Raw genomic sequence first — 18,487 nt, 5'->3', positions numbered from 1 at the left:
AATAATATAGTTCTATTTTTTTCTGGAGTGAAAACGAATTACTTTACAACACAAGGTTGTGTTGTTGTTACTAGGGTGCCTATCCCTCCCTCAGGGACAAGCTGCAGATCTGATCAGATGCACACTTAAAAATACTGGATGTATCTATAAGCCATTGTGTCCAGCCTAAGGGAAGAGAGAAGGCAGAATATCTGTGACAGCAGAAAGAGGCCTGCTTCCACCCAGTGCTGTCTCTTTTGCAAGGAACTCCACGGTCTGCTGGCCAATCCCAGGACACCTGAAGGGTGTACCAGTGCTCTCCCTAACTTACACCAATAATTGCCTCTTGGTGGCTTTTACACAGCCAGAGAGCACTGGAAAACAGGGTGATCGGTGGGTGCTCCAAGCAGGCTCTAAACAGGGGGACTGGAAAACTCCAACTGCCTTGTAAGGATAGACTTTCAGCCCCTTTGCCTCTGTGGGAGTGGGAGATTGGGGGGAGATGATGGGTAAAGATAGGACCTTGTGTGTCTAGGAGCACATGACTTTTTTATCATGGTATCTTGAGTTTGGCAAGGCATGGGATTGTCGTATTAATAGTTAGTATTGTCATGAAATGTATTTAGAAACATTAATGATAGCAATACAGGATTAAGGAGAGTGTCTTGGATAATGTCATTTGTGGTTTGTGTAGTTTTGTATAGTATGGATATGGCAAGCCATTAATGATTAATTATGCCCTCAAATGCAGTTCCCACTGAAATCAGTCAGGTTTCCTCAGATCTCAAGAAGGACAGAATTTAATAGGTGCAGTAGAAGCATTCTGACTGGTGAGTTTACCATCTTCTAGAGAGTATTTTGCATGTGTGACAGGGTGCAACGTGAAAAACAGTGGGAGGGCCTTGCCCTCTTCACTCTCCAGCCTGAGCTGTCCCTCACAGTGCCTTGCTAGTAGTGACAACTTAAAACAGCAAGCCCTGGCCTCCAGGCGCAGTTATCACCTAGCCCAACAGCATGCAGAGCACCACACCCAATTTGATTGCATGAATGTTAACCTGGATTCACTCTGTGATGCTGTCAGCAAGATGAAGCTACATTTACACAGCCATCTACAGGCAGAGACACACCCAACTGAGTTATACGAATGCTTTGCCTAGCCACTCACAAACCAACAATAGAGAGGCACCGCTCAATTACCCCTCCACCACAAGGAGTCTATCCCCAAAATTATATTAATAAGTCTGCTTCCTGCTGCTTGTGGGGAAGACATGCAACAGCTTTTGTTACTAAGCTAAGATTTCTAGACCCTCCAATTCGAGACCACACTGGTTGAGATAAAACATTAAACAAGTTTATTAACTTCAGGAAAATAGATTTTAAGTGATTATAAGTGGCAAGCTACACACTACCAATATTTGAATGAGCATTGTCTCACCCTTGTTAGCTGCTACAAGCAGTTCCTTAAAGGCAGGCTGGGCAACGTTCCCTGCCAGGGATTCCCCTCCCCTCTTTCAAAGTCCTTTTTCTCTTCCAAATGATCCTTCAGGTGCTGAGTTGGGGAGAGAGAGAAGCCCGTGATGATGTCACACTCCTCCTTTTATAGTCCTTTTATAGCTTGCTAGAACAATTGGTCTTGTGACCTGTGAGGTCATCCTCATTGGTCAGTCAACCCCCATTGTGAACAGGCACCTTCCAGTGACGCCTCCATTGTAAACAATTCATGTTAGTGGAATCTATATGTGAATAGGTGAGAGAGAGAGTCATTAACGCTGTCTGGCCATTCCATTGTTGTGCCTGAAAGGCCGTTTGTGGGAGTTTCCCACCTTGCAACATGTTCAACAATGCTTCATAACTTCACTTACTACGGTAGCACGTACAATCTGACAAGATATTAATGTGGAGCAGATCAAGACTTCTAAAATAATACCAAACAAGGCGTACCTTGTACAGAACGTATTGTAATTATGTGACATTGGGGAATATGAGGGCTTTTGGGGTGTTGTTTTCAGACACAGGGTGTCACAGCATGTTCACTGTTTTTGCCATCTTGTAAAAGTGGTCAGAACAAGAGGTTTTCATATGCATGCTGCAGTCACCAACAGGAATTTCAGTCATTGTGATCCAAGTGCACATGAAAAAACTTCCCCAAGTCATGCTTCTCAACCTGCTTCAGAAACAAGAAATGGAGCTGCCACCTTGACTTAAGTAGATGTGTATTTTTCCATTAAATATTACACCCAGTGACAGTTTAGAGCACCTTTGTTTCTAGTTGCTAATGAATTTTGCTTAAACCAGCTCCACTACAGGTTTCAATTTCAGTCAGATACTTTGAAGCCACACGAATGGCTCTGATTTAATTCTCTGGTGAAGATCATAGTAGGAGCAAAATTGGGCAAAATATCAGAAACGAATAAATAGGCTGATATAACCTGAGAAGCCAATCCTGTGTAGCATTAGCAACAGAAATTTCTGTAGTCTCACATGGGGGGGGGAGGGGGGACACTGGTTGAGATTCTGTGCTGCACCTCCTGGGAGGCATACCCTGAAGTGGGGGGAAAGTGGCTGTACGCCATCTCTGGGATTCTGGGCCTGGCCCCCAGCATATTTGGAGCAGTCCCAAGTGCTACTCTAATTTACTACAGCTTCCCACAGTCATCTGTGGGCTGCTTCATGGCCCAAATTGGGCATATTGCAGAGTTCCACACCCTCTCCCATTCCCTGTCATGCCTCTCTAGCTAGGACTGCATTAGAATAAATACATAGGGCTATTGCACCAGCCAGTGCTGCCCAGGGAAACCTTTATGCCAAGGCTATTCCTTTATGGTTGGTTACAACAGATGAGTCAGAATGAGGACCATTGGTTAGTTTTATTGTGTGATGTGTTTATTTGTGTGCGTAAGGGCCTGATCTGGCAGGCGTATGGAATTGTCATTAAAGTACCTGGGGTTTTGAGTGTGGATCAGTTACAGGAACAGCTATAGTAAAATACATCACAGTTATAGGTGAAAATCCAGTAAAGAGTCCAATGCACAATCTTAACTATCAAAAGGAAGATGCCCTCAATAGAGCCTAGATTATCTCCTTGGTCTTAAAATTGCTGTCTTCTTATCCAGCTTCACCTCTCTTACCCATCTTGAGCTTCAGACAGGTATTTCTCATCCGTATTCCACTTTCTTTCAGACACTGGGCAGGTGAAGAATATCATTTGCACGATGATTAGACTGAGAGGGTTAAAGCTGAAACAGAAGAAAGGCTGGAAGAGAATTAATGAAAGAAACATTGAGATTTTAACACCCTTATGTAGGTGTTGGAACTGGGGATGCTGTCGCCCCCTCTGGCTTGAAGCGATTTCCATCATATACAGGGTTTACAGTTTGGTTCAATGGCTCTCAGCACCCCCACTATACAAATTGTTCCAGCGCCCTCATGCTTTAGCACTATCATTTTTGGCTTAGAGTAATCTGAGAATTTGCATTTTCTGGATTAGTAACCTCGTAAACCTACAATCAGTAAATTTGGGCATGGTCTCTATATGTATTGCTCCTACATCACTGTCTCTGGCCAGTTCTCTGAAAAATATTAATGATATTGAGATAAGTTTTCAGATGGTGAAGGGAGGGAGAGACAGACAGAAAAACTTTTACAGGCAGGCAACTTCCTTTGAAAATCTCCCCATTATACAAAATGATAGCCATAGAGTTATGAAATAGATTTTTTACCCACACTAATTACCAGCTGTCTTTGCTAGAGGAGACAAATCTAGGTAGAAACTACAGCCACACTTGGGGTGCATAACTCAGCAACTCATTAACTGCAGACTGGGACCAAATTTCTAAATATGGATTTGGATACTTAAGTTTAGGCATGCAACTTTGAAAATTTTGGTCTAATACAAAGTGGCAGCACCACATGGCGTGCACCTTTGTCCATTATTAAACATGAGGGAGAACTGCACCTCCAACTCCTGAAAAGACAGAGGAGGAGGGAGTGCATCCATCTTAACTTTAATATCAAATTCCCATCTGCTGCAGTCTGAAATTGCTGAGATATCACACTCATACATTAGATGTTCATAATGGAGGCAGCAATTGATCCTTAACCATAGTTGTGATACTGGGCCTCTGTTATGGAGCTGTCTTTGGTGTGTACATACATGCTGAAACGTTTACTCAATAAAATACAACTTTCTAGACATACTGTTAAGTTTACATGCTCATCAGAATGAGAGGGCTAAAGCAGGAACAGAAGAAAAGCTAAAGAGAATTAATGGAATGAAGGCTGGGATTTAACAGACAGGGTTGAGCAAAATAAGTGTGAAACAACAGGTGTCATCAGCTCTTATCTGCATTTTTAATTAACATCTGTTTTTAGCCCCGCGTACTTTGGAAGAGTAGGTTGGAATGCGTCTGTATTTAAAGATAAAGATATGCAGTTGAGAAGTTACTAAGTAGTAAAAGGTTGCAGGAACCGAAAGGTTGGGAGGATTGTGTGTTGAGGGTGGGTGTTAGTTGCAGCTTATAGAAACCTGAAGGAAAGCCACTATGATAAAATTGCACGGAAGATATTGCTATGGCAACAAAATATTTTCTCTTGAAGGAGAATGAATATGATAAAGCAAATTTGCAGTGTGGGAAATTCAAAGGAAATGAAGGTTATAAGAGAGAAAATAGTGAAATATAATTTACAAAGAAGCAGCTTTCTTATCATTTTAATTGAATAATAATATTTTACTCTTCTCTAGCACCTTCCATTGAAAATCTCAAAGCACTCTGCAAACATCAAAGAATTAAGACACGTGACATTCCTGTGAAATGGGAAAGTATTGTTGTTCTTCCCAATAGTTGTCCTTCCCAATAGCTAGCCCCATTTTACAGAGAATTTATGTGACTTTCCCGGGATAATCCAGGAAACTGAACTGGGTATAGAATCTATAACTCTTACTCATAGTTCTCTGTTTGATTCACAGGGCTCCTTCTCCTCCATCCAGAGTTCCATTCATTCAACATTACGTTTAGTTGCACAAAAGCCAGGAAATTCAGAGTTAAGGTTCCCACAGTAACTCTTCCCTCTTTCATATATGCGTTACCAAGAGGGTTTTCTTTATTTCTTGCTCTCCCAACACTAAGCACTAGTGCAGTAAGTACTCAATAAATAATATAATGGAAAGGAATAGCATTATATTTTCTATATTATTTGTTTGCTTCCACCATTAAGACTGAGCAAATAAGTTGAATGGTATACTCTTTTATATTTAATCTGCCATTTTTAATACAATTTTAGATGCATATGGAACATTTTTTATTACTGGATATGTGTTTAAATTCCTTTCTCTTGTAATAAGTAAGGCAGCTTTTTTAAAAGCTACTTCATTCAAAAAATCATACTTCGTTTATTTGAAAACTGACCCTCCAAAACGTGTCTGAACAATGTTCTTCACACATATAAAGTAAATTCACTTCTATCTGAGAAGAAGCATGCACATTTATATATGGTAACATGGATCATTTCTTAGAAAAATCAATTTAGGGTTTATTGTATTTACAGAGTAGAATACAAAAACAATACAGGGAGAAGAGTTTCAAAGCATGATTTCATATAATCTTACAGAGCAAATAGTAGGATTGTTTGGTGTTGGGAATATCATATGCAGATTCACAGCAAATTAAACTCATCAGGAAATTCACCATAGTGTCATACTATTCGACTCCTCATATTAACTTTCTTTTCCAATTTATGTTTGTGTTTGTTTGCTCCATATCAGAGTACCTCTTTATATAAAGGCCATTCAGTTCTCCATCCAGAGCTATATATCATAGTCTTAGTTCTGTGTTTTTCTTCCCAATAAACTAGAAATGTATGTATGGACCTCCTTTAGAGATATGTAACTTTGCAATATAAAATAATAAAATCAAAATAACAGAAACTCTTGGATGGCTTAAAAGTTCTGTGTATTTTTTAATCTAAATTGTTACTCATTAATCTTTATGTAAGGTGCACACATGTATATGACTGTCAGAGCATTACACTACAGGTTATCCTCACAAATCATTAAAAACCTGATTCAGTAAAGCACTTGAGCACATGCTTAACTTTAAGCATGTATTTAAATCTTATTGAAGCCAGTGAGTCATAAGCAATTTAGCTGAAGAATCAAACCCCTGTGACCGATAGATTTGAATTTCTTCTTGGGACAGCGTCCTAGTTTTCCATTGCTAGGACTTCCCAAATCCAACTTGTGCAGAAGAGTCAGTCATTCCAGTTGTAAACATATACAATTATATTTTTAATCCTTTGGTAGGAATTAGTTGTCTTTTTAATGTTCCAGCCTTTATGCTATAAAACAGACTATTTTGTTGAGAGATTTGATTTGAATCTCATTTTCCAAAGTTGGCAAAATTAGCAACCAACTTTGCTGGCGCTATAAATTGGTTTTAGTCTTTGTCATTGGGACCTTAATTTTCCTGTTCTTCTGTGCCTCCTACAACCTGTAGTGGCCATAAGAAGAGAAAAAACAATGTGGAATATAATTATTATAAAGTTGGTCTGGCTAGATCAATAGCTAATGTCTGCAACTGATCATGAGTATTGCCATCTCCCATCAAAATCACACACCACTTTGTTATATTTTAAGCAGGCACTTCAGAATCACAAACAAAACTTTTACTAACCTAATTTTATAAAAGCAACTTTAACAAACGATAAGAAAATTATCATTTAAAAACTCTCTAGGAACATAAACAGCATCATCCATGGTTGGCTTCTTTTTCATGTTTCCTACCTAAGGGACAAATCCTGTAATCAGTCATGTAACCATGCTTTGTGCAGGGGTGTTCCTCAGGGTCACAAAAAGAAAAGTCTCTATCTTGCTTCCAGGCCATTTCTTAGTTGCTACTGAATAGGCTCTATGTCCAGTGTGCTTCTTCCTAAGTAAGGGTTTGGGCAATAAATTATGTAGTCATGAATCTGCTGGCCACATCTCCGCCAACCTCCAACAACTTTCCTTCCACAGTTCCAGAATCTCATGTTGCTCAGTGGGAGTGGGGACCCTCCCTCTGCATGGGCTCTGTGTCCAGTAGGCCTGTGACCATATTCTGAGGTGCTCACAATCTAAAGACAGAAAAGGCGAATTTGCCCCCCACCTGCTTATGTAGCAGCATATCGTTGGCCAAGTGATACAAACTACTATCTCTGAAATCAGATTCTTGTGTAAATGGTTTTTTTAAAAGCAGTTAGCAGCCACAGTTTAGCTCTGATTTATGTGAAGCTTTTGGAATATTTACAGGGTAAAAACCAATAAGTTGCAGCAAATAAACATCCAATGGCTTATCCATGTCTGCCAAAGCATATCAGAAATATAATGGGCCCCAGTTTCTTTGGACTCATCTCTTGTCTAGGTATATTGAAAATAGCAGGTAGATTCAGTACTGCCAACCCCAGACATTCAAAAATCATGACTCAGGCAACCAAAATCATGTTGTAGACTTTTAGATCAATTATAGACTTTAGATCATTTTTTTAAAATAATCTGTTCTTTTTCTTTGCCTTTTGGTTTCTGAGCCTTCAGGGCTCACTTATGAATCACATTTTCTACACAAACAGGAAAACAAGAAATTTGGGGTGAAATCAATGGAGACAAGATTTTGTCCTTTCTTTGGGTTTTAAATGAAAGCTGAGAGTCTCACATAATCATTTGTCTCCAGGAGCTGACATCTGAAGTAAAACATCAAATATCACAAAATTCACAGTAATATTATGAATGTGATTACGAGATTTGGCAACTCTGAGGAATTGATTCCTTGACGACAAAATGGGGGAGGGATTCTGTAACTGATTCTGTATACTGTAGATTAAAACTTAAATAATTGTATATTCTAACTGCCTCTGAATTTACAGAAACTTGACTCAGAACCTTCCTCTGAAAGTTTACAGAATTTCCTGACTTGTCTTGTCAAAGACACATTGAAATAAAAAATGATTCCACCTAAATCTGACTTTCTACATGTAAATGTGCATGTTTGAAATAAAAATATGAGTGCGAAAGCCCTGAGCTAAGATTTTCAAAAATGTGTGCCTGAAGCTAGACCCAAACAGAGTTAGGTGCCTAAATAAGTGGCCTAATGTTCAAAATGTTGAGCACCCAGCAGAACCCATTTAAAATCAGGCTACTTATTTAGGTGGCTAACCACCCGCTTTTTAAACCCTTGGCCCTGTTCTCATTGATCATTTTGTACCTGATGTTCCATACTAGTATGGTTAGCATTCTTCTAAAACATGTAACTCTTCATTTTTAGTTTGTCTAATTTTAAAAGAAAAAATATTATAGATAAAAGAAAAACAGTACTTATTTTGAAAAATCATGCAAACTGCTTCTGTTCCAAAAATTGCTGATATGGGAACTTATGGGAAATGTCTTCTTTTATGAATAATAATTAATATTATTGTGCTTATGAAATGGGCAAAATGCCTAGAAAGTGAATGAAAGAATGAGCTATTAAATTGAAATATTAAATGAAATAACTGAATTAAAGGAGATCATGTAAACCCTGCCGTAAATGTTGGGTGTTGTAGCTGATTGAACATATTTTCATCATCTGTTTGTATGCTTATATACAATTGCTTGATGTCAGTAAACACTTGATTGATATTCTGAATACTTAAAATTTGCATATGAGTCACAGAATATTGAACAATTAAAACTTAATTTCAGTGGAATTTGATTGCATGTAATTTTTTTCAATATTCATTTTTGTCTGTTGTCTTTTCTCCATATGTTTTTAACTATTCCTTTCTATAATGCATATCATCCTTGATTGGACTGCTAGATGAGGAGAGCTCAAGATTTCTTCAGTTAAAAGGAACGGCTTATAAATAATTGTGGCATAGCCCTTCTGCTACAGATTATTTTCTAAATGTTGTGTACTCTTATTGAAAACAAGAAAAAAAAATAATGCAGCAGTCCTCCTTTATCAGCCCAGCACAAGGAATATGCTTACATGGTCAATGGGCATGTCTAAGAAGGCTTGTTGGTTGTAACTAGTCCCTAAAGAAATGTTTTCACCTTGTCTATCGTACATTTCCTACTCTCTGTTTCTCTGTCTGTGTTCTGATTTTGTCCTGTTAGTTCTTATAACTGGCTCTACAAGATCTCACACTAGATGCACTAACATATGGTGTATAATTCAGAGATAACCCCCTCTCTCTCCCAGTTTGACCACTTTCAGAGCCAGGAAATTCAAAGTGAAGGACGAATCACTATCTTTAAGCCTCCGTGTATTTATATGGCCAAAATCTGCCCCCAGTACACCTGCAGAGCCCCCAGTTAAAATCAGTGAAAACCCTCTTCCCCTGCTCATATCTAGGGTGAATTTGGTTCACTGTATTTAATGTCAGCTTCAGTTTAACAATATAGTGTTAATTAATGGGGCAAATTAAAGACTGAGCACCTTATTCTCCTCCCTTTTTTATGATGGCATAAATCAAAAGTAACACCACTAAAATCAATGGCTTATACTTGGTGTGAAATTGATATAAGTGAGATAAGAATCAAACATTCAGCTTTCATGGCTTTTCTCAGTTTGTCACACTCTTAACATATATGGAGGCAGCAAGGTCCAGTCCACTAGTTTGGAAGCCAGAAGATTTAGACTATGTTCCTGGGTCTGTCATTTTCATCTTATGGAATCTTGGGCAAGTCACTTAATCTTTCTCTGCCTTTGTTTCCCTATCTGTAAAAAGGGGGTGACTTTTCAAAGTGTTAGGAGCTCTACGGATAGAAAGTGGTTATATAAGTGCACACTAGTACTATCATTTCTTATACTGGGTTTTATAGTTAATATTCTATACCCTAAACAGCTCATAGATTAATGCTTTACTATCTGCCTTATAGAGTTGATAATAGTACATAACTTCTAATCTCGAAGTCATATTTCTGTTGGCTTTCACTTTGACCAAACAAATGGTTGAACTTCATGGTTTACACTGGCAGATTTTCTTCTTTTTCAATGCCTTGATTACTAGAGTTATTTTGAAGCAAGCAGTGAGATACAATGTTCACTTCAGGATGGGTAGAGTATCAGCACCATTTTGAATGCAACAAATATTGTGCCCTGTAATTTTAACTCAGGGAAAAAAGGTGGATTTTTTTTATTGTTTAGGGGGCAGATAACTATAAATAGAGTGTGATAGAAATAATAAGAGCTCTGCCCACAACAAAACCCTATTGTAAAACAAGCATGATCTGTTTGAAGGTATCTTTACACTAATATATCACACAGGATGCTTTCTAATTGTCCCTGCAGAATGAAAATATAATGTTACATGCCAAAGAGACTTCTTAAAAAAGGCTTTCAAATAAAGCCAGTTTAAAAAAAAAAAACCAACCCAAAAGGCACGCATTCTTGACTGATTTAATATTGGTTGCATAAGTAATCCAAACTTGTCACTTTCATTTGAAAACACTACCTCATTTAAGAGCAATACTACTTATAATAATTTATGAAGTCTCTGTGATTGTTATTTCCAGTTCTCTTGGTTTGTGAAGAGCATTTCTTTGGTAGATATTTTTTTCCAGTACAGCTCTCGAAATAACAAGCTGGCTTTACGGTTTTATGAGTAGGGGCCATAATGAGACGGAAGTATGTCTGTTGATTAAAGGAAAAAATTGAAATCATTGTGAGACAGAAAAGAACTGACAGTTTTAAGGCCATGATTCCATTCTGCAGATCAATCAAAGGAAAATATTACTTTTCATTTTTGGTTGTCTTGGGGCAGATCTCATTCAAATTGTTCCTTTAGCTGTTGCCTTGTAAAAACGAAGACACAATGTAGACATATTCTTGTTGGTATATTACAGGGCATGTTTCACTGAACTATTCAGTCTCCTATTTTCCTTCGAAGTACTGAGAATGTGTTTTTATTCTGTATTTGAGAAATCTAGAAATGAGAACTGTCATTTAATTTTGTTGTGCTACCTGAAAAAGAGGTACACGACACTAACATATATGTACCACTGTAACATCTATGTGTGTATTTCTCTCAACTAAAGCATTTACTTAAAAAGAAATACAGACTGCAATGTATTTTAATGTAATGTCCTTCCTACAAGGTATTGCAAAAAACTTCGGAGATATAGATGTGTGACAGAAGTTCGGGGCCGTATCTAGACCCCAGTAATAAAGGGGTTAACATCAGCTCAGCTTTCCCGGGGTGCTCAGGGGAAGGACTGTAAATTAGTGATTGGAAGACACAGTGGGAAATTGTCTTTAGGAAGCTAGGATTTCACACCCAGGGGCATAGGAAAGCCAAGCTGGAGAGTTTGTTTCCTTTTCTGCTTATGTTAATTTATTTTGCTTTCTTGTCACCAACATTATTCCCTGAGGCAAAGCACTTGCTAGCTATCTCTATGTTACATTCTGCTGTGTCATTCCACCAACATACTATAGAAAAGAGCACAACGCTTTGGCCCTGGCTAGAAACATGGGAATTGCCATACAGGATCAGACCAATGGTCAATCTAATGAGACATCTTCACCTATCGAAGGAAAGGAGGGCTGTGTTCTTCCTTGTACACCTTCACTAATCTGAGAAAAAGACACAGCACTGCCCACTAACTTTCCTGATCTAACCATGCACATGTAAACCCAATAAAATATTGGCAGGCCACTAATAGAGTATCTTACAAAATCCACCGGGCACTCACCAAGTACATCTTTTGAACCCTCTTAACTAAAAAATCACAATCATTTTTTCACCAGACCATCATCTGTGACCTCCCCCTGCCAAATTTCAAGTTTCTATTATCTATAAGTGACCCAGTGCAGCTGTTATTTAAAAAAAAAACAAAAAAGTCTCAAATATTTTTCATAATGGGGAAAAACCGTATTATTTTATATTGTCTTATTCTCAAAATTAGCAGGACTGTTTTGGTTCAAACTTTCAAAGAAAATCTGTTTTCTGACTGAGAATAAACCTGTTAAATTTTGTCCAGAAAGGTAAAAGATTAAAAAAGTTATAAGCAACTATATATTGCCTCTTAAAATGAAAACACTTTTGTGACCTTAACTATGGGCACCACTGTGTTTATAATAACTGAGATGAACTGTTGTTTTATTTTATTTTATTTTACTTTGTTATTCTGCAAATAAAACAATAATCTTTTAAAAATACACTTTCATTTCATACAGATTTTTCAGATTATTTACAAGAATTATACAGTACCAGAAAACATGTAAAAAAATCAAAATCTCACATTATTTAACTGAACTGGTATATGGTGAATACATGCATACATCCTAATAGAGTGGTAAATTTTTTCCGTGTCAAGACTCCCTTTTCCATACTGCCCTCCTCAGCTGGACTCTCACCTTCCATTTAACTAGCATAAAATGGTTGTGATCCTCTGTACTGGGAATCCTTGTAGATTTCTTCTGAGAAGAGCATGAACTAGTGCAGCAGTTGTCAAAGTATGGTCTGTGGTACTAGTTGGGTACACAAAGCACTTGATGGTCTCCTATATAGGGCTGACTCTCCTTGGTTTCAGATGCTTCGATAGACATCCACCTGTTATATTAAGAACATACATAAATGCTCTCTTGATATTTCTTTCTCATGTAAGTGTTTGCTGTAGTGGCCACAGGATGGTGCATGTTCATGAATGAGAAAGCAACTGGTCCACGTGATTGCGGTTGGAAGGGACTATTGTCCAGAAGACAATCTCTCTGATAAAATGTTCATATTCTGACACAATTAGAGAACACCTGGTCTTGCAATCTGAATGTTGGAGTGGGAGCCAAAAGGAAAATTCTGATCCCAGTGCTGACAGAAATTCCTTCTGTAGGCAGGCAGCTCACACCTTATAAAAGGGAAATAATGGCTAAGACTCTGCCTTCTAGATCCATGCTCGGAGGGACACTCTGCTTGTGGATCTCCCCTCTCCTCCCATGCAGAATAGAGGCTCAGTCATCTCTGTGGCCCTGTTCTCCTCTTCACCTGACCCTGCAGAGAACTCTCAGTAGGTCTGGAGAGCTGTGCTAGAAAGGAGGCCACACTGGTAGGGAGAAGAGTCTGTGGGCCAATGAGTGTTATATTGCCTCACTTCTCTTTCCTGTGGAGCTTATCCAGACAAGATAGCAGTGCCCCTAGGGGGTCCCTGAGTCTATCACATTAAGGTAGCATAACTCCAATGGAACTGCATTGCCAGGGAGTTGAACTGGAGGGAGTTTGCCAAAGTTCAGAGCCAATGCAAGCCACATGGACCCCTCGAATCCTGACAAGTTTGGGGTGGGTACTTCAATCTGTTCTTGGGGGGATCCTCACAGATTTCTCCCCTAGCTCTTTCTCTCACAGGTTTTACCATGGAAGGAGATGATTGGGGCCAAAAATACTTACCTACTTTGCTCCTAGTGCTGTTATAAGGATTAATTTGTTATGACCCGATCCTGTTTGATACTAAGCTCCATCAATTCTCTTTGAAGTCAACTAAATCCATGAATGCTGATTGTTTGCTAGAATGTTTAGATGATGAAAAGTGCTCAGTATTGTTGGTATCATCATATTTCATAGTTTTTTCATCTCTCACACACAAATGGTTTCACCAGTCACTTGGTGCCTCACTTTTAGGGTTCATAATAAATGCAATATATGTTTTAGACAAGAACTGGAGCAGAGGTGGGACACCTCTTAGATTTTTACCAGCTGTCAGTTCATCTGCACATTAACACAGAGTATGATGGGTTTAAACTGATGTTCTCCTTAGCAAATGATGCATTTCACCTTTTCTTGCAGGTATCAGAGATTTGAAAAGGCATTTCTGCTAGCTGTTGACATAGGGGCTCGTGACCTGTTTATGGTGAGTCATTCCTGTAGATGGCTTTGTGATTGCTGTTCTTCAGATGAGTTAGTTGTCAGCTTTTGTGCACATTAAAAAGGATCAGTGTCATTTGCAGTATTAGACACATACTGGAGAAGGCTTTATTCTACTTGACTTGCCCCTTGCCATCATGTAACTGGTCAATAGCAATCTAGTATCTTTTGAATTGCTGACATTTTCCTTGCCGTGGTCTAAACACTGTTTTATGTTTTTCCTGAATTAATATATACATTCTTGAACTTTCCTCCTCCTCCTCCTGTGTCAGATGTGAGTGGATGTCATCTTTCACTCTAATAAGCTTATATGTTTCTAATCCATTCCTTTAAGAAGTACAGCTGCAGAGGCCAGGACACAAGAGCAGATTGTATCCTGGGGATCCTGAATGCTCTCAGTTTGTCTCTTAGGTTTCTGTGAAAAGTGACAAATTATGAACGCTTCTCCAGGTGCTTTTAAAACAACAAAGCTGCAGCGTCAACCCAAGCAGTTTTACATTTCATGCGCTCTTTGTCCCTCCCATTTAATTAGCTACAAAAGTAAAATTAACCAGCTCTTAAGAGGTCCTATGTGCAAGCTCTGCAGGAGGCTCTTGTTTTATAAGATCTTACACCACAATGTCACAGTGAGGTCAGATGGACAAAGCCAATGGTGCTTTCCTGGTCTCTCAGCATGTTGCCGCTATGCAGCTGATTTCATTGTTTTCAAAGAAACAATAGGGAAGAGGCTTGTTTAAAAAAAAAAAGGCTCTTTGAAAGTCTGATTTGCTTGACTCCTTTGCATAATGAAGACAGTCAGTTCTTTAAATTAAGCTCTGACATTAGATATTATTTATCCCATTAAGTCACTTGCCCTGCTAGTTTGATCTTGATATTTAAATTGTATGTTAAATTACACAATTAAATCCTTCTTTTATGGGTTATGAAAATTCCTGACTAATTATATAAAGAGTTGTGTGAACCTTTTGATGCTTTTTTCCACAGCTCTAATCATTTGGCTTGTGCCATCTAATTAGAAAGATGTGTTTACTGTGATAAGCTTCTCTAAGTATGCATCAAAAGAATGTGATGGAAATATTATACTTTTGGGGAATTCATTACATATTTTTGTATTTACTTATATTCTCTCCAAAATTATTTTCTTTTCATCTCATCTTTCTCCCTTTCTCTCTCTCTCTCTCTCTCTCTCTCTCTCTCTCTCCCCCCCCCCCCCCTTTTTAATATTATCTTTTCTACACAAGACTTCTGTGTAGCAGCGTTGAGATTTGTAGCCATTGAGAGGCGTGGAAAATGATTCTGCTCTCACTTTCACCAGTTTAACTCCACTGGGCTTGATTCTCGCTCTGCCTGAGCAGAGATTGGTTGCAGTGGAGAGTGGGGGCTGAGAGGGAGCCAGTCATGAGTCCCTGACTCTCAACCACCTGTCTTGGTGTAGACTAAATCAACAGGGGGGCTGCTGTAATTTACACTGACATAAGGTCCCACACCAAAAATTGAGTGTAGTGGAATATGACTACACCATATTCCTTCTACTCCTTTAACACCTCCCGACATGTCCTCTTCTTCCTTGTGCCTATCTAGATGCCAGGAGGGAGAGTTCCATCCCAGGAAGAAGTTGCCAGGTTTGTGCTGGTGGAGATTCCCCTTCCCCAGGGGAAATTCTCCAACACAAATCTCTGGACACTTTAAATTTGCTTTACGTTGAGTAGTGTAAGTGGCACAAAGTGAACTTGGCCACTGGAGAATCCAGTCCATTGACTTCAGTGGAGTTACTCCTGATATACACCCATGTAAGGCTTTCTCTGGACTAGGTAAAAGAGTGCTTTATTTAGAGGATTAGCTAACGTGTTAAATTTGTAGTGTAGTCAGGGCAAGCTGTACTTCAGCACATCTCAGCTGGCCAAGGTAAACCCTAGGATCCTCTTCAGAATTTAAAGATTTTTTTTTAGTTCCTTTTATCCTAGTGTAGACAAGACTAACGTGAAAACAGAATCTCTGGATTTTGCATTGGCACAGGATTGCTCACCTCTGTGTCTCATGCATTTCTCTCATTTGGTTGTTCAACTTGGACCTCACTCTAGGTCTTCACATCTGAGCTATATCTAAATCTTGCCAATTTTTTTTGCATAGTGTCTTTAAGATATGATCTTTCCTATCCATCCACACAACTAAAACTCTCATCCAAACTCTCATAATTTCATGTCTCAATTACTGCAACATTTTTTTCTCTGGCTTTGACAAATGCAAGCTGCCCCCCTCGTATCTATTCAAAATACTGCTAAAAATCATTTTACTAGACCATTGCTTTGTCTATGCTCCCCTTTCTTTGCCTCCCTCCACTGGTTCCCACTTCTCTGTTGCATCAAACATAAGCTACTTGTCTTCACTTTCAAGGTTCTTCACAGCCTATCCCTACTCTACCCATCATCACTATCAAAATATCCACTCCCACCTCCACCTGATGCCCATGATGTCAGCCTCTATTGCTCATTGATTAAATTGGTTGTCAGTATAATTAGCTGAAGCTGTGATTTCCAAACTCACTGAGAAGTATCTCTGTCTAGCCTTGTGGATTGGGGTTTGTCTCCCCTGGGGTTTTACCCCCCCCCAATGTAACTACTCCAATGTAGGTGCCATAGTGCAAACCCCTAATTTAGATGCAGCACATGAGTATAAACCATGACTTATACCAATGCATGCAGGTACCCAGTTTTAAAACAGTAGCTGCACCAGGTCTTGTCTCAGCCTAGTGGGCCCTAGGGTTATATTCAGCTACCGCAGGACGGTTATTGATTATTGTAGTAACTCCCAGTAATGATGCTGCACTTGAAAAACAGTCAGCTGAGGCATATTTTCAATTTGACACATGGCACTTCAGCCACTAAATTCCTATTAACTCTAGAGGTGATTGGCTCCACAGTGCAACTTCTAATCCAAACCAACTCATATTTCCTGCCAGGATTGAATTTAGGCAATCTGGCATTCTAGGCACAACCCCTAAAGGGTCATCTCATAGCCCCATTTCTACACCATACCCCTGGATTCTGACATCACTGTGTGACTCCAAAAGCCAGGGCAGTCTGTGTGCCTGTAGTGCCTGTGCGTTAATCCAGCCCTGCTCTCCGCCCTTATATTGCAAGGGGCAAGTGAAGCCTTATTTGAATTCCTGATTCAGAATTTGTTTATGTAGTTTTGGTCCAAAATTGTAGCTAAAACTAGAAGGGGTCTTTTCTCACACTAGTTTGAATGTAACCCAAGATAATGGAGATTTCAACAAAGTTGCTGATCGCTCACAATTCAGGATTGCAGAAATCTCGCAAGGGCCACTAATTTAGCAACATCTGCCACTGAGGGCTGAAATCTCATAAAAAGAGCTTATGAAACCTTGGTGACGTTAAACCTGAGCCCTAAATCTGGTGCAGCTTTGATCTGGAACTCTAGTCTAAATTTGATTCATCATCCCCTTAGCTCATCTATAATTAAACTAAAATGAGTTATTCTTCTAAAAGTCCACTGTATCAAGCTGGTGGCTTGTTCTTTTCTCTGCTACTTTTTGTCCCGGGAAGAAGCAACAATGGCCACAAGTTTTTGTCAGGCAGCCTGGGGGTCACAAGTGAAATTACACTTGATATGCATCCTTGGGAAACCGGATCCTTTATAGCCGTTAATCGAGATTTCTGCCTTTTGTTAATTTTTAAATGAAAAAGACTAATATCTTTAAATTAAAAATGTGATTTCCTCATAGGCACAGTGATTCTTTATGATACTGATAATGTTATCTACCAAATGAAATTATCTGGTATCTCATCCCAGTACAATCTCACTGTAATTGTAATGGTTCTATTATACAGGCTTAAGAACAAGTTCCTGCTCTCCTCTTGGAGCTGGTTCCCATGTCCTGTTTAACTGATGACTCACTGAGGGTATGTCTACACTGACAGTGGCAAAGTTGCCGCCATCAGATCGACGTATCTGGATCAACTGAGCGGTCAGTGAAGACCCGCTCAGTTGATCCAGAAGTCGATGCAGTAAAACCACCACCTCAAGTGGCGTAGCGCTGCATCGACAGGAATGTGGTTCCCGTCAGCACAGTGCAGTGAAGACAGTGCGCAGAAGGAAGCACACCTGTCAACTGCCGCCAAATCGCCCAGTAAGTGTAGACCAGGGCTAAGAGATGTCATATGTAAATACATATTTGCATTTCCATAGGACCACTTTTGTACAACCTTGTTAGCTTGTAGCATGGTGCAATTTCATAAATTTCATACCAGAACTGAAAAGCAAACTTTACTATGTGGTCACTAATATATGCTTCCATGATGCGTCTTTACTGTAATTCAACCAAATTGCATCATGTGAAGCTCTCCAAGGAATGACACAAATCAGCACAGTGGTATTCCTGAGTGCTCAATTTTGTATATGTATCTCTAATTTTGTATATGTATCTCAAGTTATTCCAACTAATAAATTAAGATATTTTTTTTCTTTTTCATGCCTGTTTCAGATCATTCATACAAATTAATTCCTTTTTTGGTGTTAATTCTGCCCACTTAACATCAAACCTAACCCCTTTTGGGGTGGGGGATGTTCTGTCAACACAAACACTGAGGACACGTAGACCTCTAGCTTTTTAGAGAATGGTAGAATA

General features: G+C 39.0%; 1 protein-coding gene across 1 annotated transcript in view; it reads left to right on the top strand.

Annotated features, from left to right (window-relative positions):
• WDPCP (WD repeat containing planar cell polarity effector) overlaps positions 1 to 18,487 on the top strand; it is a 243,472-nt gene that overhangs the window by 155,881 nt on the left and 69,104 nt on the right. The window contains exon 14 of the mRNA XM_067565236.1: positions 13,762 to 13,825. Within this exon, the coding sequence (XP_067421337.1) occupies positions 13,762 to 13,825 (64 nt within the window). The remainder of the gene's footprint in view (positions 1 to 13,761; positions 13,826 to 18,487) is intronic.

This window comes from Emydura macquarii, unplaced genomic scaffold (assembly GCF_026122565.2).
Source record: "Emydura macquarii macquarii isolate MOO-44397 ecotype Brisbane River unplaced genomic scaffold, CSIRO-AGI_Emac_v2 contig_2676, whole genome shotgun sequence".
Classification (NCBI taxonomy): Eukaryota; Metazoa; Chordata; order Testudines; family Chelidae; genus Emydura; species Emydura macquarii.
This window is presented reverse-complemented; position numbering and strand designations above follow the sequence as displayed.